This window comes from Prinia subflava, chromosome 8 (genome assembly GCF_021018805.1).
Source record: "Prinia subflava isolate CZ2003 ecotype Zambia chromosome 8, Cam_Psub_1.2, whole genome shotgun sequence".
Taxonomy (NCBI): Eukaryota; Metazoa; Chordata; class Aves; order Passeriformes; family Cisticolidae; genus Prinia; species Prinia subflava.
This window is the reverse complement of record NC_086254.1, coordinates 28183551-28206460: the sequence shown is the minus strand read 5'-3', so window position 1 is coordinate 28206460 and position 22910 is coordinate 28183551. Positions and strand designations below refer to the sequence as shown.

The 22910-nt window shown below is 54.7% G+C and overlaps 2 protein-coding genes across 2 annotated transcripts; one reads left to right on the top strand and one right to left on the bottom strand.

The window, feature by feature from the left end:
* The first annotated feature begins 350 nt into the window (after positions 1–350).
* Positions 351–9402, top strand: SRMS (src-related kinase lacking C-terminal regulatory tyrosine and N-terminal myristylation sites). Its single transcript, XM_063404334.1, has 8 exons — positions 351–706; positions 3297–3418; positions 4271–4437; positions 5309–5447; positions 5918–6076; positions 6994–7175; positions 7330–7486; positions 7831–9402. Exons 1-8 carry the CDS (start codon positions 351–353, stop codon positions 8022–8024), a joined length of 1476 nt encoding a protein of 491 aa, XP_063260404.1. The 3' UTR covers positions 8025–9402.
* Positions 9403–13560: 4158 nt separating this feature from the next.
* On the bottom strand, positions 13561–16207 carry PPDPF (pancreatic progenitor cell differentiation and proliferation factor). The gene is made up of 5 exons (XM_063404331.1): positions 16051–16207; positions 15217–15305; positions 14355–14429; positions 14098–14194; positions 13561–13912 (listed from the first exon to the last, which is right to left on the bottom strand). Exons 2-5 carry the CDS (start codon positions 15269–15271, stop codon positions 13807–13809), a joined length of 333 nt encoding a protein of 110 aa, XP_063260401.1. The 5' UTR covers positions 15272–15305; positions 16051–16207; the 3' UTR covers positions 13561–13806.
* Between the last annotated feature and the right edge of the window lie 6703 nt (positions 16208–22910).

Sequence of the window (22910 nt, the reverse complement as noted above, 5' to 3'; positions counted from 1 at the left end):
TCTGGTAAGAAGCAAAGAGCACACTTTAAAATAATGATTAAATAAAACAACAGCCGTTCTCCTTCTTCTTCGAGAGCAGCGAGCCCGGCTCCAGCTGTGCCTGTCTCCCAGATGTGCCCGTGGGTCTGAGCGTGGGACTCCTGCCTGCAGACTCGTCCCGCCTGCAGACTCGTCTCACCAGACGGACCAGTTTCACTTTCAGAAATAGGAAGTTCTCCGGGAAGGGCCGACGAGCGCCCAGACGCGTGCGGGTAACGCGGGCCGGCAGGATGAGCTCCCGGGCCGGCGGCAGGAGCCCCGCACGCCCCCTTCCCCCCGCATAGCCCACCGCACCCAGCGCATCCCCGGGCATGGAGCAGTTCGTCAGGAAGCGCCTGACCTTCCTGACATCCTTCTGGAACAAGCTCCGTCCCCGCTCCGTGACGGAGAGCTGCTCGCTGGGGTATCTTGGCTCTGATTCCGTTTCGCTCAACTCGGAGGCGACTTCCATTTCCTTCATCCCCAAGTCCTCTCTCTGTATCGCTTTGTACGCTTTCACAGCCCGCAGCGCCGAGGAGCTGAGCATAAGCGCAGGGGACAAACTGCGCGTCCTCAGAGAAGAGGGCGAGTATGTCCTGGCCCGGCGGCTGCTGGGGGAGCCGGCCACGGGCTACGTCCCTGCTGCCTACGTGGCCAACCTCAGCCAGGGCAGCTCCGCTCACCGCCCGTGAGTATCTCCGGGTCCGCGGGGGATGGAGGCTGGGCTGGGGTAGCACAGGGAGGGCAGCGCTCACCCTCCACAGCGGCGGCAGCGCGACATCCCCGTCCCTGCTTGGGCCATCAGCCGCGCTGGGGCTGATCCGGGATCTCATGCCTTCCCTGGGCATCCCTGCCCTGCAGCCCCTGGAGGAGGTGTTCGGCAGAGGAAGGGAGGTTTGGGGGATCCAAATCCAGCGGGGAGAGATGCCGGTGCCCCCTCCTGGCTGCATCCCCCTCGCACGGGAGGGGATGGCTGCGGGTGGGGTGCGGAGTGATGGTCGGGAGGGTCGCAAAGGCTCCCGCTTGTTCCGGCTGCTCTCCCTCCTGTTAAAGGCGAGCCAGCAGGAAGGGAGGGAGCTGGGGAAGTTGCACCTGAGCCGTGCCAGCTCCAAAGGGCTTGGGAGCACGGGAAGAAGCATTGGTACCTGCCAGGAAGCCCCGAGCTCTGTAGGGCCAGCTGTTGCTGCTGCCATCCCGCTTATCCAGGGCTGGGGGTTCCTCGCCGTGCCCCTCCCAGCCCGCAGGGAGCTCGGGGCATGTCTCAGCGCTCTGGCAGCCCGGGAAAGCCCAGGCTCCTCGTTGCATAAGGCCGGCCGGGAAGCTCATCCTGCCGGGTCCCGACACGTCGGGCAAAGCGCCCCGAGACTCTGCTGCTCCCTCTGTGCCCGGCCTGAGTCACCCCGGGCGCGGGCAGCGCGGGGCTGGGCGGGCACCCTGGAGACCCCTCCGTGCTCGCCCTGCGCTGAGTGCGGTAAAGAGAGGAGCCCGGGAAGGGTCCCCGAGGTGCGGGTGGGACGGGAGAGACCCTCCCTGCGTGTGCTTTGAGGAAGGCAAATCCAGTCCGGCTGGGCTGTGCTGGGACCACAGCGGTGCAGGGCGTGGGGTCGGCTCCCTGCCTTATTCCCACGGCATGGGACAGTCGGACAGGCTAAGCAGAGCGTGCAGCCCACACATGTGTGTGTGTACCTCTGTGTGTGTACCTCTGTGTGTGCATATGTATGTGTTCGTGTGTGTGTGTACATCTGTGTGTACTTGTGTGTGTACACCTGTGTGTACATGCCTGTGCATATGTCTGTACATGTGTCTGTAAATGTGTATTTGTGTGTGTACCTGTGTGTGTACATGTGTGTGTCTATATGTGTGTGTACCTGTGTCTGTACATGTGTACCTGTGTGTGTACCTGTGTGTGTACATGTGTACCAGGTGTGTGTGTACCTGTGTCTGTACCTGTGTATGTACATGTGTAACAGGTGTGTCTGTACCTGTGTGTGTACCTGTGTGTGTACCTGTGTCCGTACATGTGTACCAGGTGTGTGTGTACCTGTGTGTGTACCTGTGTCCGTACACGTGTGCCAGGTGTGTGTGTACCTGTGTGTGTACCTGTGTCCGTACACGTGTGACAGGTGTGTGTGTACCTGTGTGAGCCCCAGCCGGTGCCCAGCCACACGCTGAGGACAGGGACAAGGGCGCTGCCACGGCGTGGGAGGGCAGGCGGCGGGAACGTGCCCGGCTCCCCGGCCGGAGCAAGCCGGGAGCACACAGACTCCGCGGAGCCGCAGGTCGGAGCTGGGTGCTAATTTGTTCACCCCGTCATTTATAATTTCCTGCGCGGCTTCTCAGACGCTGGCGATCCCAGCTAATGATGAAACTTTTGGCTTCTCACGTCCTGGCTGCCTTAGGCTGGATGGAGCTGTGTCTTCCTGTGCATCCCGCTGTGTCGGGACCCAGCCAGCCAACCTGCCTTTCCTTACGGGAATTCAGTGATGAATCTCAGTGATGTCACACAGAAAAGGGCTTTGGCTGGGTCCTCCCCCCTGTTTGGTGCTGTGAAGTCCCCAGCCAGCCCTGCCACGGCTGGAGCAGCAAAAGGCAATTGCCAGAGATGTTTTCATTGATGCCGTTTGCTCATGGCGGTTCTGCCCATGAGCTGCAGTCAAGAAATGCAAAGGGATGCAGATGTTGCTGTCATGGCAGGACACAGGGACAACCTCACCAGAGCACCTTCCACACAGCACCAGGTGTTTGGTGCTTTATTTACCACAGGCTGTCAAGAGTACAAACCTCACGGGTCTGGGATGGAGCTGAGACCTGGACAGTTTGATCCAGCAGTGTCCAGACTGGCGGAGGAAATGCCCCATCCCTGGCAGTGCTCAATACCAGGCTGGATGGGGCTTTGAGCAGCCTGGGCTAGTGGAAATTGTCCCTGCCCATGGCAGGAGGGGTTGAATGAGATGAGTTTTAGGGTCCTTCCCAACCCAAACCATTCTGGGATTCTCTGATTCTGTGAAATGGTCTGCAGGCAGTGAGCTGCCATAAACTGCAGCAAGTGCCTGTAAAGCCCACCCGATGGAACAGCCCTGGTGCAGGCAGCCACATGTACAGGTTTTGAGACATGATAGCCACCAGGCCACTTGGTGGCTGTAGGAACGAGCAGAGTGGGATCCCAGCAGCTGCTTCCCCTCTCTGGCTCAGGAGGTGCAGGATCCCCCGAAATGGATGCAGACCCATGTGTGCAGCATCCCCTTGCCCTGCTCTGACCCCTGTGCTCTGCTCCCCAGCTGGTACTTCAGCAAGATCAGCCGAAACGAGGCGGAGCAGCTCCTCCTCTCGCCTCCCAACCAGCACGGCTCCTTCCTCGTCCGGGACAGCGAGAGCAGCAAGGGCGAATACTCCCTCTCAGGTGACCTTGTGGCAATTATCCAGATAAAATTAGCATGGGGAAAGGAAGCAGGCTTTCCTTAGGGGTGGCTCCTGGCTTGCTTAGCATGGGGTGAAAAACGAGAATAAGCTGAAAGCACTTTTCAGCACCTTGTTGAAGAGAATAGGCTGCTTTTTGAGGGGAAAGTTTACAGAGCAGGGATGGGTTGTTGAATCACTGGGGCAAAGGAAAGTGCGTGGCTCCTGTCTGGGGTATGAAAGCCATAAACATTTCACTGCAGCTTAATGATGGTTTCATGGCACTAGCTCCCAGGATTTCATTCCAGCAGCTTTTGTCACCTAAGAGTTGTGTAAAAATATGCTGCTACTCCAGATTACCAGGGCCTGGGCTGCTCCCACATACTGAAATCTGAATTCAGGGGGTTTTGGACCAGGCAGTGCCATTACTATCTGGTTTTATCCTCATAAAAATAATCCTAGGAAAATTCACAGCAAACTCTGCATCCCACCATCAGTCCCTGGGCTGTGGGTGTCACAGCTGCCCCTGGTTTGTCATCTTTGAGCAGCTCCACCGTTCTCTGAGCAGTCCATGTTGGAATAATGCCTGATAAGAAAGCTCATTAATTATCCCTGATAATAAAGCATCACCTCTGTGGTCCAAAGGAGCCTGGGTCACAGTGGTCACGAGTCCTCTGCACCAGGAGATAGAAGGCAGGAGAGAGTGGGATGAAGCAGTCCAGGGGAGAGTTGTGTTGTTTTAGCTCTATTAAAAGACTCAGAGTCTTTAAAGGAGAGAGGATGGAGTCAGCAGGGAGCTGGGGAGGGACTGATCTTTGCACAAGCTGAGTTTTTCCCAACCTGGCCTTCCCCACAGTGCGCAACCACGGCAAGGTCAGCCACTTCCGAATCTGCAAGAGCCCCCGGGGCAGCCTCTACATCCAGAGGGGACACCTCTTCCCCAGCATGGAGGAGCTCCTCGCCTTCTACACGGAGCACTGGAAGGTGATCCAGAGCCCCCTGCTGCAGCCCTGCAGCCCTGCGGTGCGTACGCTCAGCCTGGAAAGAGGAAAGGGAAACGAAACTAGAAATAATTGGTCTGTCCGTTTGGGGGTTGAGCTTTCTGGAACTAAATTTAAAGCCCAGCACTAGTATAGCTGCCAGCATCACCTTTGATCAGCCACGTTAAGGCTGGGCATGGCACTTATATGTATATTTGACCAGCAAAATGCACAGAATTTTCTGAAATGTGTTGTCCATCTCAAAGACTGGAAAACAAGTTGCTACAATCCTCTTCAATATGGATTCTGGAAATACCTGCCCTTGCAATTTTTTCCGGAGAATATAAGACATAACACATGGCTTTTATAAAGTTTTCATACCAATTAGTTCAGCACTCATAAGTCTAATTACGGTATTAATCCCAAATTGCCAACTCATTTCCTGATTAGTGTTCCATCCACTGATTATGACTTGGAAATAGCAATTAACCATGTGAATAATCCAAGAGTGAAATTGAAAGGTGTGGGATAAAAGAAATGCTTAATGAGCTGAAGCCTAAATCAGCCATAATGCGCAATAATATTAATTCACTCATTTTAATTTATTGGGGAAGATGGAGAAAAGCCACTTTTGAGGTCTGATGAGGAGTGAATTATGACTTGAACTGTTGGTATTTCATGCCCAAACTCTCCCCGTTGCACACGTGGGGTCCCAGCAGGGCTATGCAGAGGATGCCCCATGCGTTCTGTGCCCGCAGTGAACACTGAGGGAAGGGCAATGCTCGGGCTCAGCCCCTGGCTGGTGGAGCACCCTGTCCTGCTCCTCTGTGGGCACCAAGGGCTGGTGCAGGCTCCAGCAGCAGGCCCTGCCTGGCTGCCTGGTCCGAGTGTGCCATTCCATGTCCATCTGGCAGACTCCCCCCGAGAGGGACGGCTGGGAGCGCCCGCGCTGGGAGTTCACCCTGCGGAGGAAGCTGGGAGAGGGATACTTTGGAGAGGTGTGGGAAGGGCTGTGGAGGAACACGGTGCCAGTGGCCATCAAGATCATTAAAGGTACGTGGACAGTCAGATGTTAGCAGCCAGCTGAGTAACTTGTTCACTGCCATTATCATTGACCCTCCTTTATAGTCTCATCCTCTTGGCCACTGTGACTGTTTTACCAGGCAAACTGCAGTAAGACCTGGTGAGGAGCCACTGGAATATTTCTGTGCACAAACCTAAGCTTGGGCAGCATACTTATAAAATGGCTCCAGCCAGTGGGTTTGTGATAAATGATGTCATATCAAATCAAATGGGTTTGTGATAGATCAAGTCCTGATGGGACTATAATCCTGAAAATGGGACCTAAAGCCCTATGGAACACATCTCTTTGGCTCTGAGACACAGGTTGTGCAGTCCTCACAGTTTGAGAGCGGGGATGGGCTGTGACAAGGTAAAAAAGATCCTCAACCCAGGAGGCACTGAGTTCCCAAATTCTACATGACAAAGTGGCTCACAAGGGCTGTGTTGGCTTTCTCCCACAGCTGACATGAAAGCAGAAGACTTCACCAAGGAGATTCAGAACCTGAAGCGCCTGAGGCATGAGAAGCTGATCCAGCTGCACGCCGTGTGCTCCCTGGAGGAGCCCGTGTACATCATCACCGAGCTCATGCGCAAAGGCAACCTCCACAGCTACCTCAACAGTGAGTGCTGTGCTGGCCCCTCGGGAGGGGGGATCCTGGGTCACTGCTTCCTGTGCTTCAGAGTGGCCCTGTGAATCTGAATGGGGACCCTCAGAGAGTGCCAGCCTGGTTCCTGTCCTGTTTGATCAGTGGCAATGCAGAGCTATCCATGGGCAGCTGGTGGAGATGGTCTTGGGATCACAAAGTCTGGCATGATCCTTTGGGTGTCCATGTGGGTTGAGTCTGTATTAATCCCTGGGAGCCCAAGCCTGTTGGGAAGGACCTTCATCCCTCCTCTACCAACCCATGGTCTGCCAGCTCCCACCAGTGCACGGAATCTCACTGCCATGTTTGGACAACTCCAGCTTCTTTAGGAATGAAACAGCCAAACCTCCCCTGGGTTTCTTTGTGTGCAGAGCTCATAACATGCTGTGGACCACACATCACCCAGTGTAATTTTCTTGGCCTTTCTTTTCCTGACCCAGCACAATCAGTCTTGAAAGGAAACAAAACAAACCGCTCCCACCAAGACCTGTTTTTCTACAGGCTGCTTCCCCTCCCACCCACACTGATCTTGTTTCTGACTGGGGCTCCGGCAGCATTCGGTGCCTGAGGAGCTGGAGCTCACAGGTACAACAGGCTGAGAGGCCTGCAGGGAGATTTGCATGGCAGAAGGTCACCTTTGGCTTTGAACAAGCCATGGATATCTGTGACCTTGGTGCTCTTCAGAGCCCATCCCTGTCCCATGCCTGAGGAGCACAAGGCTGTGCTGGACTTTCCACATAGCACAACCAGCACAGATAGGCAGGAGCACCAATTTGAGGTTTTACATGTTCCCCATGTCCCACACTGCGAGCACAGGGTCTGCTTCCAAACCAGAGCACCCAAAATACATATTGGTTGATTGCCCCCAATTCATGGATTGTCTGGATTAACAGGTCCTGAAGGGAAGTCCCTGGGCACCTCCCACCTGCTCAACATCGCCTGCCAAGTGGCAGATGGGATGAGGTACCTGGAGGAAAAGCACATTGTCCACCGGGATCTGGCAGCCAGAAACATCCTGGTTGGAGAGGAACTCACCTGCAAAATCGCTGATTTCGGACTTGCCCGGCTCCTCAAGGTCAGCTCAGGGGATGCTCTTGTCCCTCCCTCCCACCACTTGAGCTCACAAAGCTGCCCCATGCTCAAGCCATTCCCTGCTGTCCACTTTCCCCAAAAGCCGTGTCTGTGTTGATCACCCCATCCCTCATGTCCTGTCTCCCACTGCTTTCCAGGATGACATTTATTCCACCAGCAGCAGCACCAAAATCCCGGTGAAGTGGACGGCCCCGGAGGCAGCCAACTACCGCACCTACTCCCTCAAGTCTGACGTCTGGTCCTATGGGATTCTGCTCTACGAGGTCTTCACGTATGGACAGATCCCATATGAAGGTAGGGCTGCTGCCCCACTCCTGTGCCCTCCATCCACCTGCTGGGCAGCTTGGTCCCCAAAAGCCAGAGGGTCATGAATTGTTATATTGTCCCTTCCCTAAGGGATATGGAAGCAGCTCCTGGAGCATGAGCAGGTTATTGTCTACTTAGGGGATGGCTTAGAGGGATATTCAGTGGTTGCAGAGTGGTGGCAGGAAGGTCTGGATCTCCCAGATCCTCTTTTCTACCACCCCTCTGGCAGAGACACACCTTTTCACAGCACCACCAGTGACATCTTGGCCACTGCAGGTGTACCTTCAGAGCATCCTTTGGGGACATCAGGGGCATCTTCTCCTCCCTTGCAGGAATGACAAACCAGGAAACCGTACGGCAAATCACCAGGGGCTACCGCCTCCCCCGGCCCAGCCCCTGCCCCCCCGAGATCTACAGCATCATGCTGGAGTGCTGGAGTGGCAACACGGAGGAGCGTCCCACCTTCCTGGCCCTGCGGGAGAAGCTGGGCTTCATCTACAGGCGGCTGCTCAGCTCCCTCTCCTGAGGATCCCCTTCCCACCATCCTCCCCGCACAAGCCCCTCCAGGCCAGCTCTTGCCAAGAAGTTCCTTCCTTCTGGTTTGCCCTCTGACAGGGCTACGAGGAAAGCACATCCCCCCAGAAAACAGCCCATGGTCCCTCACAGTCAGGGTGCAGGGAGGTGGCCAAGGGAGAAAGCAACAAGTTTTGGAGAACAGGTTGCCAGCTTGGCTGTGTAACAGTTTGGAGAAGCCCCACGGAGGCTTCACTCAAAGTTTACATCTTCGTTCACTCAGTAGGGTGGGAGGTCCCTGCTGCACCCCACACAAACGTGAAGGTCTGCAGTTCATGTTCAGTTGTGGCTCTGCTTGATTCATCTTGTAGTGTGTGTTTGGTGTATTTATCAATAAATGTGTGTGCATCCACCCGCAGGAGTCCTTGCAGGGGTGCTGGATGCTCCTCCCTCAACACGCTGCTCCACTCCCTCCCAGGAATCCTGGAATGGCTTGGGTTGGAAGGGCCCTAAAGCTCATCTTGTTCCAAACCCCCTGGCATGGACAGGGACACCTTCCACTAGAGCAGGTTGCTCTAAGCCCTGTCCAGCCTGGATGTGAACACTTCAAGGAACCCACCAAGGATAGGTTTAAGGAAGCACTGATTTCCAACCAGTCCCACTCTTGTAGCCGCAGATAAAACCATTCTTGTATCTCTTTGGACTCCATTCACCCAAGTACCTCTGTGTGCCTCTGCCACCCCTTTCCCAGGCAGCAGCCCCACATGCCCTGAGGACTCTGCAGTCAGCTCCTGACTGGGCTGCTCTGCTCTGGAACCTTGTCCCCTCACCATCGTGTGGTTATTCCAAGGAAAATGAATCTCTGTGTTCTGAGTGCCTCCTCATGCCAGGTGCAGGCAGCAAAGCTAAAAACCTGCATCACCCTGCTTAGCTCTTTATCCCATGCATGGGGCAAGCCAAGAGATACTCCCCCCACCCCCAGCTCCTCCCTAATCCCAGGATATGGCATTGCAGGGGGACCTCGAGCCTCTGGTCCCTCCCAAGCCAGGGCAGAGTTTGCTGCAGCCAAGTCCCTGTTGCCCCCTGCCCATAAACACTCCCAGAGGCTGGACTGTCCTTGGCAGCAGTGGAAGGGCACATGGAAAAGCAGGAATTGGAGCAATCCCAAGGCTCCAGGCTGGTGCAGGCAGGGCCAGGCCAAGTGGGGCTGTTGGGCCCTAACACAGCTGTGGCACTGGTGGCAGGAGCAGACAGGCTGTGGGTGAAAGGCAACTGGCAGAGGTTTAGAATTCCTCCTGACAAGCCCATGTTGCCGCTTTGCAGGTGACCAGTGGGACTGAGCCAACAGCAACGTTGGAATTTATAAAGTTAATAAAGTTTATGCAACACTCCCCACGCCTGGGCAGTGTCTGTGCTGTGCAGAGCAGCAGAAACAAGTTTGGCTCTTGGCTGAGCAAGTCTCCAAGCACGAGGGGCCTGGAAAGGGGAGGCAGGAATGTGGTTTAGGGGTGGGATGAAGCCAGCTCTGTTCATATCCACAGAGCTGCAGCCCTGTCCTGGGAAGGCAGCAGCTCCTGGTTAGTGTTCCCAGGTGGGAAAGCAACAGGTTGGGTTTGGACACGGCTGCAAGAGGAAATCCACTCCTTGCACAAACATTTCACAGCCTGATCAAACACCTGAGCAGAGAGCACACCTATGTACAGCCTAGGCCCTCTCCTGCAGGAAAGACTGAAGCCACATGCAGCAGGGGCAGGGTTATGGCATCCTGAGGAAGGGCAGGGACTGCTGCACCACAGAATGGTTTGGTTTGGAAGGGACCTTCACGATCACCTTGTTCCAGTCCCCTGCCACGGGCAGGAACACTTCCCACTAGACCAGGCTGCTCAAACAGCAATAACGACATAAATTTGCAGGTCTGGCTCCCACCAGATGGAGCTCAAAAATAAGCAGGAGGAGAAGGGTGTGTGTGAGGCCATGGGGCTGGTGTGGGGCACAGCCATCCATGGTGGGGTACCTGGAGATGCCAGGAGGGCTGGCAGGGCACATGGCCCAAAACCGGCTCACTCAGCAGTCACAGTGACCTCTTGGGGGTGTGTGGGGGGGAAATACAGGGATGTGATGACAAGGTGCTGCCCACAGCAGTTTTCCTTCCTCCTCCTCCTCTTCCTCCTCCTCCGCTGCATGAAAAGCCAATCCACAGCCTGGGTTTGCCCTCCAACACGGTCTGCTGGGTTTTGGCTTTTCTCAGAGTCATTACTTGTTTTCTAAAAGTAGATTAACTTTGGCAGGGGGGAGGGGAACCCAAATTTTCCGATCTGCTCCCAGGATCTCAGCCTGAGCTGGGCACTGCAGCCCTCTCCCCAAAACTGGACCAGGCTTTTCCTTAAATGCACTCCACAAAGGCAGGAATGCTCCGGAACCGCTCCAGAGTGGGCATTGCAAGTCCTGCTGCCAGGGGGCATTGCAAATCCTGCTGTTACAGGTATCTCCTGCTCCATTTGCAGCCTGGCATGTGCCCGTTCGTGGATTCAAGGATGGGAGCCTTGACCCAGTGGCATTTGGAAGCAGCCTCAGGCTAATGTGATGAATTTCAGTTGCACAGCTCATTGCTATTTTTAAGGTCCCACATCAGCGTTTGAAGGGTGAGGGGGAAGCAAATCTGCTGGAGGGAAATAAACCAAACCAAAACAAGCCCCAGCAGCAAGAGGAAGGGAATGTAAAGAAATACTTCTCACTGGAGGCGGTGGGGTGGCACCAGGGCTGCTGCAAGGGACGAGCGAGCAGAAAACTCCAGTGAGTTTTTAGCAAATATGTGAAATAATCAACAGTTAAAACACCATTGAGGGAGCAGAGAGGGGACATCAGTCCCTGTGGAGTTGATGCCATGGGGGGTGGGTGCTTGCCCCTCCAATATCAAGCCCTACAGGAAGAAGGGGATTGATTAGGAGTGTGTGCAGTCTGTGGGGAACCCCTTTCATTATCTTGCATTTACTGCACAGTGTTTTCCCTTGCTATCCCACCACAGCAGCAACATGAAGACACAGGGCACAGGAAACCAGCTGGAATCATAAAATCACTTAGGCTGGAAAAGCTCTCTAAGATCATTGAGTCCAACCTTTCCCCCAGCACTGCTGGGCCCACCACTAACCCATGTCCTCAGGTGCCACATCCACAGGTCTGTCCAACCCCTCCAGGGAGGGTGCCTCCACTGCCCTGGACAGCCTGTTCCCATGCTTGGTAACTCTTTCAGTGTGGAAATTTGTCCTATGTCCAACCTAAACCTCTCCTGGCACAATTTGAGACTGTTCCATACAATTGTGAAATGAGAGTTTTCTCTCATCACTTGTTACTTGAGAAGAGAGACACCCACAGCAGTGGAGATGGAAACAGAACAAAAATAAATTTGCTTGGCTGTCAGATGCTCTTTCAAAATATGTCTGAAGGCTGTGAAAGGGCAAGAAAGGCCCTAAAAGCCTTTCAATCCCAAGAAAAAAAGGCAATGCCGAGGGCTTTGCTCTCAGAAATGCCATGAAGCTGCCCAGGAGCACATCTGGGGGGATCTGGACTCTCCCTTCATCTTCACTCCCAGCAGAGAAGGAGTCTGAGTCTAGGACACTTCACAGATATTCAGAAAAGCAGCCTTTAATTCAGCAGGGTTTTTCCAGGCAGTTTTACTTCACTGGACAGGGAACCATGGGCACAGGGGCAGCCACTGACGGGTGTTGGAGTCCCTGCTGTAAATCCAACCCACCTTGGAGCAATGTGGAATGAACTCAGCCTCCATCCAGCATCCCAAAGCTGGATAGGGGAGCATCCATGTGCTCATGGCATCACAGAGCAGTTCACTTAGAGCTGGATCAGGCTGGGGAATGTGCCCAGATGAAAGCCAGAGATGTAGGATTGGTGCCTTTGCTCTGTCATTTCCTCCTCTGGGTGCCTAGGGACAGTTGCTGGATTTGTCCCTCCATGATCACAAGACAAACAAGCAAATACAGGAATATTGACTTTACCTTTGTGTGTCCACACTGATTTCCGGGCTTGGAAAAAAAAACGTTTGTCTCTCCAAAATATGTGGCTTTTGCTGGCAGCCAGCAGCAGAGGAGATCCCTGAGGCATCCTGGGGTTGAGCAGCACCCAAAGGGCTTTGCTGGGGCCTGGGAAAACCCTGGAACAGTGCCACAACCACACATCCCAGCCAGCCAGCCCACCTTGCCTTGCCTTACTCAGAAAGGGTTCATTTAATCCTGATTTTCCTGTGTTCTGTGAAGTTCAAAGGCTGCCAGTCCTTTCTGGGATGTGCAGCCCCACAACAACAGCAGTTTGCTCGACTGGAGGTCACATCAGATCAGCTGCTGCCATGGACATGGGGGTCCCCTTCAGGGTTCTGGCAGCCCCTGGGGTCCAAGCTGTGTGCCCAGAGTGCTGGAACAGCCCTGGAGCCATTCCCTTTGGAGGCACACACTGACACGGGGGGAGCAGAGGTGCCAGTGCTGCCCTGGCCCCTGGGAGGGACAGGGGGCACAGCCTCTCTGCCCCAGAGACAAGGGCCAGTGCCTGGGGAAGCAGAGCTCAGCAAAAAGCTTACTCAACACTTTCCCCTGGAGAAACAACAGAACTGGAAGTGACCCTGGATGCCCCTGCAGAGCAGACAAAAAGCAGAGCAGCCACTTGTCCCCAGCTGCTCCCTGCCCTTTGCCCTGCCAGCGTGGGACACCAGGAGGCAAAGTCACAGCTCAGGGGTCCCATGGCCTCAGCTGCCATCGGGGCTGCAGGCCCTGGTGCACACAGAGACAGTCCTGCACCTCATGCTGTGGCTGGAAGCAGAGCAGGAACATTTGGCACCTTTAAATCAACCTCTGCAAGGGTTTTTTTTTTTGCCTCCAGCATGAACAAAGGCACTCCCTTCATGCAGGCGCTTGCAGGCTCTTGTTTTCCCAGCTCTCAGGCAGGTCACAGAAGGATCAAACAGCCAAACTGACTAATTGAAGGCAAAAATCAGGCAAAACAGCACTTGGGGCAGTGCAGCACATGGGCCAGCTGGGATCCAGGGCTGCAAACCCAGGCCAGATCTGAGCTGCCATCCACACCAGGAGCTCCAGCCTGATATCCCGACCCACAAACGCATGTCTAGAGCAAGCCTTATCTCTCTCCTCATTACAGAGGGGTCACTGTGCACCCAAATCCTTCCCCCAGCCCCAGCCACACCTGCTCAGGCCCTGGCACTCGTCCCCACTCCTCGAGCTACCGAAGCAGTGCAGGGCAGCCGTGTGTTTGGGGAGCAAAACAAGTTCAGTGCCAGCAGGGACGGCTGTGTAGCCAAGTAAGGAGAGGAGAGGCTGAGGGAAGGCGTTTGCAACGCCACCACAGCCCAGCCAGATCCTGCTCACGTGCAAAAAACACACAGGGCCCAATGAGTCAGGCTGGCACGTGGTACCTGGCACCAGCACATCCTGCTGCTGCGGCCAGGAGCTGTGTCCTGGTGTAGCCCCACCAGCACCCCCAGCACCACCCTGCTCCCCCCTCCACGGACAAAAAACAACCCCACAGCGTTTTAAAAGGCTGCTCCAGTTTATTCGTTGCCATTGTACGAGTTTCAGGTAATAAAAACGTGTTACCAAGTCTGCTTCGAGAGGGCTTAGTTACACCGGGGGGGGGAGTTTAAAAAAAGGCTGGAGTGGAATCGTCAGGGTGGGTGCATTTCTCCGTCGGAAAGCAGCACCTTCTGCTTGGAGCAGCCAGCTACGCTACAGGGGAGGGGCTGTGCCCGCCGGGCTGGGGGAGCAGCACCGAGCTGCTCACGCCGAGGGCCCCGCGCTGGACTCGCTGGCGTGGCGCCTCCGCCCCGGCGCTGCCACCAGCGCGCAGGACATCGGCCCCGCCGCCACCCGCAGAGCTCCCAGGCTGCAACACACAGCACAGAGACACAGTCAGCATCATGCCAGCCCCCAGAGCAGCTCATGCCAGCCCCCAGATGTGGCACCGCTGCCCTGCAAAGGCGTGGGAGCCCTGGGCGTGCGCATCGGGGCAGAATGCGCCCAATTGGGGATATCCCCGAGTGCCCTCGGTGCTCCCCCGTGTCACCTCACCTCTCCTGGGACTCTGACACCGTTGTCATGGCTGGGTGAGTCGTCTTCCCAAAGAAGAAGCTGGCCCACCACTGGCCGGGGTCAGACTTGGGCAGATCTGAGGAGCGGTGCACGGCAGGGAGAGTTGAGGTCAGTGTGACCTGGGCAGCCCCATGGCCACCCCACCCTCACCCCACAGCAGAGGCTGGGTCCTCTCCAGTGATTTCCCACAGAGGGACTGGGAGCAGTCTCCATGAGCCAGGACAGGTGGCACTTACCGGGGCCGTGGGGGATGACCTCCCCAGAGTACTCTGAGCTGCAGGAGCTGGTGCTGGATGTGGAGCTCAGGCGCCCTGTGGAAAAATCATGGCCATCAGTACCTCTGCTGACCCGTGGATGTGCCATGAAAGGGAAAACACAGCCTTGGTGAGGCTGTGCCTGGGTGATACAGCCCAGCCTCATCCCTAACTCGCTCCACTACTTCCCCAGTTTAGAGCCAGGCCAGTAAAAACCACTAGGAAGGGAATACTGGGGAGATTCCAGCTACAGGGAGCAGAAAAACTTCAGAACACCTCTGTAGGAATAAACCTGCAACCCCAAGGACAAAATTTAGTGGCTTTGAGAGGCCTCTGCAGATGACTTGAGGCCAAGAGGATGCAAATTCCTGTGTGTAATCCATGCACTTTTAGGACAACAGCTACAAGCCTGCTGCTTGTTTTATCTCGGGGGAATCCTTTAATTCCCTGTGGTTTAAGCAATCCATTAAACCAGAAACTCTCTCCTGGGTGAGGTACCAGGAGCAACCATTGCCCAGACTGGTTTTGCAGCTCATTTCTGAAGCAACAATGCAAGGTGAAACTGTCCACTCTGTCCTCTACAACTTTAGTAACAAGTGAGGGAGATTTGAGCCCCCTCACCAGCTGGTACAGCTGGGCTGGGGTCCCAAAGGAGGGTCTGGGCAGCAGCAGGGGGACATTGCTGGCTGTCCCCTTTCCTCACCAACCTCTCACATGGGGCTGCAGCTGGAAGCACAGACCTGAGCCCAGCTCCATCTCTGCTCCAGCCACATCCCCTTATGCCTGGTGGAGACCCCCACGTGCTCACCCACCAGCCCAGGCCCCGGCCCCAGCCTGCCCTTACTTCTGCGATAGTTGTGCGTGGCCATGAGCGAGCCGCTGGATGGGATGGATGCCATGGTTCCTGATCTTGGTTCTTGTGCAGATCTAAACCTGGGGGCACAGAGGCAGCCGTCAGCACCCACCCTGACCCACCCCCGCACCCCCAAAAGCTGCAGGGGTGTAAATGGACCAGGGTGATATTGCAGAAAAGGGACGTGCCACCCTGCACTGGGAACGGCGGCTGGTGCTCACTGCACATGGATTAAACCCACGGAGCTCCAAGAGCTACGTGCAAAGCCAAAGTAATTCCATCATACACAACTGCCTGCCCAGAGCAAAGCCTGGCACAGCCCCTTCCTGACCCCTCCTCCCCGGGTGTTTTTCTTGCAGGACTCCAGCTCCCCTCCTCGGATCAACATCTGGCATTACAAAATCCCCGGCGGATGTTGCATAAGGAGCAAAGAAATGTTGAGCTGGGGCACACATCGAGGGTGTTCCTGCAAGAAGTTCCAGCCCCAGCTTGTTCTCAGCAGCCTCCCCGTCAGCCAGAGCCGGAACAAACCTGCCCGCCCTTCACCTTCGAAGCTGTTCAGCTCCAGTTCTGAACTGGAGTTTTTTGCAGGAACAAACTACCTTCCTGCCAGCAGCTGGCTCTTCTCACAGTCTGACCCCTTATTCTCCAAGCTCTAAAAGACGGCTCAGGGCTTCAAACGCGCCAGCCGCCAACAGCAGGCGGACCCCGAGCGCCACCCGCGACAATCAGCCTTTCCTCAGCGGGGAAACTGAGGCACGGGCAAGTTCTCCCCGACCCAGCGCAGCGCCATCGGGGCCGCCCCGCTCCCCCCCGGCAGCGCACCTGGGCCGTGTGCGGGCTCCGGCGGGGTCCGGCGGGCCGGGCAGGGCAGGGCAGGGGGGTCCGGCACGGGGGCCGACGATCGCTGGCACCGCACGGCCTGAGCCGCGGCGCTGCCCGGCCGCCCCCGCGCCGCGCCTTTATCGGCGCCGGCCGCGCCCCCCCGCAAGGCCGGCCAATGGCAGCAGGGGCGGGGCCGGACAGGACACGCCCCCCGCAAGGCCGGCCAATGGCAGCGTGGGCGGGGCCGGGCCGGACACGCCCCCCGCAAGGCCGGCCAATGGCAGAGGGGCGGGCGGACACGCCCCTGCCAGAGGGGGCGTGGCCGGACACGCCCAGCCGTGGGTCAGCCAATGGCAGCGGGGGCGGGGTGGACACGCCCCTGCCGGTGGAGGCGTGGCCGGACACGCCCCTGGCAGCTGTCGCGATTGTCGCGGCGGGGAGAGGGGACACCCCCGAGGCCACGCGGACCCGCCCGGGACCCGGAGAGGAGGGATTGAAAGTCCCGCCCTCTGAGGCGGTTCAGGTCCGGTTCTGGAGAGGTTTCTTTCTCCTTTCAAGCAATGCGGAGTTTAAAATGAGGGTAAACATGAGAAGTAAATAAATGCGGATTCGGGGGATTCTGAGCTGGCTGGATTTTATCAGTTTTGGGAGAGAACGCTTTATTTGGGAGGAAAAGCTTGCAGCAAGGTCAAAGTACAGCCCACACCACGGACCAGCTCCCCCGTGTTTGGGTACCAGGGCAGCATCCTGTACAGGTGCTGCCCCAGAAAATCACTGGTTTTGTGGGATGTGAGTCTGGGAGAGCCAAGGCAATGCGTGTGTGTACGAGGAAGCAGATCTGTTTAAGAGGAACAGAAACTTCACAGAAAATTCCTTTCTGTTTGGAGTGGAATTTGGGGGGTTGAACAATGCACTCGAAGAGATGCCAGAGCCTTAAGACATCTTCACAAAGGCAGTGTGGTACTTGGTATACCTAAAACTTTGCTCGTTTTTCTCTCCTAAAATTCAGTAATGCTCCAGAGCAGAGCTTTGCAGCCCAGCACACTGAGGGCTGCAGTAAAACCTTGCAGTTTGGGTGCAGCTGTGGGAAAGAATATTTTTGGGGGTGATGCTTTAACCATTTTAGGGACTGAAGGCAGAAGGGAGCCCACCACCATCCCAGCCTGGGGTGGTTCTGTCAGAATCTCCCCATGCACCGAGGTTGATTCCTCCCCAGTCTGTTTTTTTTTCCTTTTTAATCTGGAGTTATTCTTTAATCACCAGGATGAGGAACCAGTGCCAGGGGAGGCTGCCCTGGCTTGCTCCAGGACATCGATCTCCCTGCACAGCTCACGGGGCAGCAGAAGGGCTGAGCTGCCCTCAGGGGGTGTTTCTCAGTGGGGTATGACCACCCCAGCATGGGGACACTCCATGTGAACCATGTCCCCAGGTGACCCAAGGAGAAGGCCACACTGACCACTGCCATGGCCGCTGGCATGGACACTGCATGCGCCCTCCCAGGAAAGCAGCCAGGACAGCTTTCAGGGAAAGCCTTGGCACCACAAATCTGTAGATAAACAGATTATTTCTAAAATTTACCCCAGAGGTTTAAGGGCCAACACAAGCACCCGTGTGGTCCAGCTGGGGACCGAGTTCCTCCAGCTGTGCCTCAGTTTCCCCACTGATAATACTGACTCAGCGCTTTCCAGGGAAGGATTTGGCTCGATGTTGTGATGGACTTTGAATACCCACATTCCAACAGGCACTTTAAACAGCCCCGTGGTTGTTTGCATGCCCAGCATAAGGCTTTGCTTTTGTGCTGCGTGACTGGGTTTGATCACTGGTTTGCTTTCAGGGTCCTGACACTGCCAGCCCGTTTGCTCCCAGCCCTGCCTGGCCACACAGCACGGGGAGTTCCAGGAGACAGGCTTGGAAGGTTATTCTGCCCTGGAAGGGAATGACAGAAGGCTAAAAAATTCAGTGCTTCAGACATGAAAAGTCACTTTTGTTTTAGTGTATCCTGTGTCATCTCTCAGGTTCCTCCTCAACTCCCTAGAGATGTATTCCTGCATCCTCCATCCCCCAATAACGTACAGAGCAATTAGAGTGTATTGATATAAAGATTATATTCTATAATGGATTATATTCTCCCCATCAGGTTCAGGCTGGCTGTGCACCCCACTGAGCCTGAGCAGGCTAATTGCCTTAATTAATGATAGAGCAGAAATGAGCAAACCTGCCCCAGTCCCTTTGTGCAATGACACCACTTACACCCACATTTGGGGCTGCTTTTAAAGGATCACCTCATTAAGCAGATAACACTGGGGGTGTGAAGCTGCACCCACAGCCAAGAGGGATGAATTGGGGTTTTGCTGCTTCAGTGGGATTAGTCTCCAGCAAATCGTGCCTTGTTCTGCTTTTCCTCTCAAAATCAATTCCATTTTGCCTTAAGGATGCAGCAGGAGCAGCGTGGGTAGGACAGAGCAGCCAGGGGAGATTGATGGAGCAGCCAGTCTGGTTTCCCAGGACAAAGCCTGTTCATATCAGGTGTGTCTAAAAGAGGAAGATACATTTCATTTATATTGATCAAGAAGTGGTAGGTTTAAAGTGAGCAGATGACAAGATTTGGATAGATTTTTCTCTTTGGTTTTCCTCTCATTAGAGCCTCTAGGCTAGAGCCTAGGACTGCAATTCTCTCCCGTTTGCTTTTCAGCAAGGTGTGGTGGTTTTTGTTGCTGTTGCTTTTTGTTTTGTTTTGTTTTTTTAAATTACCTGGCTTTTAGCTTCTGGCAACTGGCTTTTGTTATCTGCCATTTGTGTGGGCCATTGAGGGAGAGCCTTTTGTGTCATTTTGAACTTGGCAGAAATTTCTGAAAGCCGACAAAAGCTGCAGAGATGAAGGAGCTGCTGGCTCTGGACTCCACCAGCACTCGTGCGTGTTTGGGGCACCCCAATGGCTTCATGCTGCCACCAGATTCCTTCTAGGGATGTGACATCCCAGTGCTTCAGGAATTTGGTCAAGAAAAGGTTGCCCAGCAGCCCCTTCTCCACCAGAGAATGCAGCAATTTTCGTCCTGGTTAAGAAGGCAGCATTTAGTCCTAGCACAGCAAGAGAACCACGAAATGGTTTGGGCTGGGAGGGACCTTAAAGCTCATCTCATTCCACTCCCTGCCATGGGAGGGAGTTGGAATTAACTTCCACTAATCCAGAGGGCTCCAAGCCCCGTCCAACCTGGCCTCGATCACTTCCAGGGATGGGGCAGCCACAGCTTCCCTGGGCAGCCTGTTCAGTGACACAGACTTGAGCTCTCTACGGAGCTACAAAGCCTGATCCTGCCCCACGGAGGCGTTTCCCGAATTCTCCCTCTGTTGAGGACCTCTTGCTGCAGAAGAGGGAACAGGCAGGACCTGTGTTCAGGCTTGTCCTTCCTTCCCTCTCCTCCCTCTCTCGCTCCTCCTCCTCCTCCCCTGCCTTTTCCCGGCTCTGTTACTCATTGCCAGGTTTGGGATTAGGGCAGCGTCCGCCCGCCGCAGGCAGCTGCTGCCACCTATGGATAATAAATACCCCAAATATTCATCGCAGATGCCACATTAGGGCAATCTCTGGTCAGAGCAGAGCGGCTGTGACACCAAACCCGTGCTCAGGTTGTGTCCTGATAGAAATGCCTGGACATCTTCCCCTGCCTCTATGGGTTTAAATTGGAAAAGGAAATGTGCTGGAAATGGAGGGAAAGACTCTCCTTAAGCATGGTGCTTGAGCAGCATATTTTACCTGGAAAATCGTGCTCTGCCTTTCTGGGACACATGCAGTGGTGACCCAAGTGCCATCTTGTCAGGAGAATAAAGCAAAGTCAGAGCAGGGCATGGATCACTGTGCCCATGGTGAAGGGAGCAGCTCTGCTGTCCTCACCCGCAGTCCAGTTTCCCAAAGGGCACAGGGAATTGGCATCAGGACCCCCAGAATTCTGAGTCTGGTCTGAAAATACTCCCATTGTGGAGAGAGTTAGACAGACAGTCACAAGCTGTCTGATTTGCCTGTGCAAAAGGGATGTCTCCAATTTGGAAAAGCCAGTGAAGAGAGATGACAGCTGCTTGCTGTAATCCAGAGGCTTGTGCTGAACTTGGTTCTACAACTTCCTGACTTTTGGTGCATCTGTTCCTCTCTAAAAACTAGAAAATCATCTTGCAGGAACCAGCAGCAACCCTGAGCAGGATCCACATCTGCAGAAAACTCCTAGACCAGCACCTCCTTTGTGGGATCAGGGAGATGCCACTACCAGTCACTACCACCACATGAAAACAAATTATTCACCAGTATAAACCCTAGGGCTTTGATGGGGGTTGGTTCAGCAAAAAATTTTCTCATTAATTTCCCTGATCCTCTTTTCACCTCTGGATGCATCTGAAGCTTATGCTGTTATCCAGGTGTCTCCTTTAACATTTCCACTGAAGCCATCAGCAGATGTGGGCAGCCAGGGCTCTTTTCACTCACTGGCTGTGGTTTGATAGGAAAAGCCATCCCTGGGATTAATCAGGCTTTTCCTAACTGGGAGATGTGCACAGCTGCCAAAACAAACACTTCAATCTGGTGCAGCTTGACACAGCACCAGACATCTTTGCTGAAAACCCAGCACGGTCCAGGGGCAAGGCAGCATCCTGCAAACAGCACAAAGCCACAGGGCAGAGGTGCCTTATCTCATCTGAGATATCCTGACCTAGATTGGGCCCTGCCCTGTCCCCAGCTTGGGGGAGATTTAAGGGATCAGCGTCTCGCAGCCCCCACAGATGCTGATCCAGGCACCAGAAATGTCACAGTATCCCTGATGAGATGTGGATGAAATTATGTTTGTCTCCTTCCCTGGTGCTAAAAGATATTTCAGGGCATGGAAATGTTCATCCTGGCTGCTTCCCAGAGGGACAGCAGCTCAGGCTGAGCAGTTTTATCCTCCACAGCCTCAACCCCATAACTCAGATATTTGAGGGGAAAGGGGTTCCTGGAAGAGCATCCCCTGGAGCTGTGTGCTGCCACTGACACCCAGGATGAATGGGGACAGTTTTCAAGGCCTTTAGGCATTGTCCCTCCAGCACTGCCACCTCACATCACCTTGGACCCCCAATGGCTGTGACTGAACCCCACTGGGCAGGTCCCAGTGGTGTGAGCACCATGGGGGTCCTAAGGAGCAGCCCACCCTGCTCTGGGTACTCTGCTGTCCCCTCAGGGATGACACCAGACTCCATCCCCAGCTGGCCAAGTGGCTGGAGGACTTGGATGTCTTGTTATCACTTCCAAAGTTTATTTTTAAGTCTCTGGCTCCAATTTAAAGGTATCAGCAGCATGCGCTGAGTGCAGGACCTCAAAATACTCCCTTTCTCCTCCTTCCTCTGCCTTTCTTCCCATAAATCCTGTCCTTATCTCTTCCTCTCCAGGTCTACAACATGAGCATGAGCTGAAAAACCTGCTCATGTTAAAAGTCCATGAAATCTGCCCCATCCCTGGGAGTGTTCAAGGGATGAACACTTTGAACAAACTGGTCTAGTGGAAAGTGTCCCTGCCTATGGCAGGGGGGTGGAATGAGATGATGTTTACGATCCCTTCCAACCCAAACCAGTCTGGGATCCTATAATCCTATGATCTCTTCCTATCTGGTGCCTTGGGCCAGGAGTGTTGCCAGGCAAACACATGGGAGGGTCATGGCATGTAAACACAGGGACCTGGAAAGTTTGACCTCAAAGCCAGCCCCAGGTAACCACGCTCCAGAAACCCCTGGGGTGTACAGCAGGGAATCCCATCCTGGTTTAACACCAGTTAATCTGGGGTTTAGCTGCAATGGGAATGCCTGTTTTGTGTGCACCAGCAGCCAGGATTGCCACGGGATGCACGATGTGTACATGAGCAGAGGATGCTCAGTGCCTTGGTGTTTTGAGTTTTTCCACTCCCAGCAGATGGTAAATGCTGAAATATCAGGGTGCAAAGGCTCAGCAAAACTTCCAGAGCTGGTGTGGAAGGAGCTGAAAGCCTGAACATGGGAAGGAGGAAACCCAACAGCCTCCACTCCGTCCACAAACTGCCCTTTAGAGGACAACCACTGCCCTACCCACCTTTGATCTGCTTTTCCAATATCTCTTGCAGGAGGCCAGGCTGCACTTCTTCCTTTCAAGGACTCTATTTCTTTGCATAGAAAGAAAATAGCAATTTACAGCCATCCCTCTGTCCAGCCCCAACTTCTCCCTTGTGAGACCAGAGCTTCTGGTGTGACATCCGGGCTGGCATTCCTCATGGCTGCCATCTGCCCTGCCCAAAGCCCTTCCTTCAGAGGAGACCTGCTGCATTTTATACCCACAAACACACAATTGCTCAGTGAGCTGAACACTCAGAGGCAGAAACACCCCCAGAGCCAGGCAAATCCAGGCAGGCAGCCTGGGGTGTTCACATCCCAGATCCATACAAATTACTGGCACTGCGGATTATTCCCTCTCCCAGTCACACTGTGCAGGCCTCTTGGGGAAAAAAAATAAATTCCCGTTGTTATGTCTGGGAAAATGGAAATTTTAGCCTGGATTAAAGCACCAAATCTCCACCCAGAGGCTGTGGGGCTGGATGGGGTGGAGGTGATGATGGTGAAAGGAGCACGAGGTCCCTGCAGGTTTGTGTGCAGCCTGCCCATCCCTTCTGGGGAAGGGGGAGTTCTGTTTTCTTGAGTCCCCCTAAATCATTTGGTGATGGTTTATGGGGAGGGTGAATCAAGCCTCCATATGATGTAGGGGAATTGTTTCAGCAGGGATGTGGATCTGACACCAGATGGAGGGAGACGAGGCTCTAAACTTCAGTCGCCCTCGGATTTCGCTTGCTTGGGTCTCTTATTTTACATGGCTGAACATTT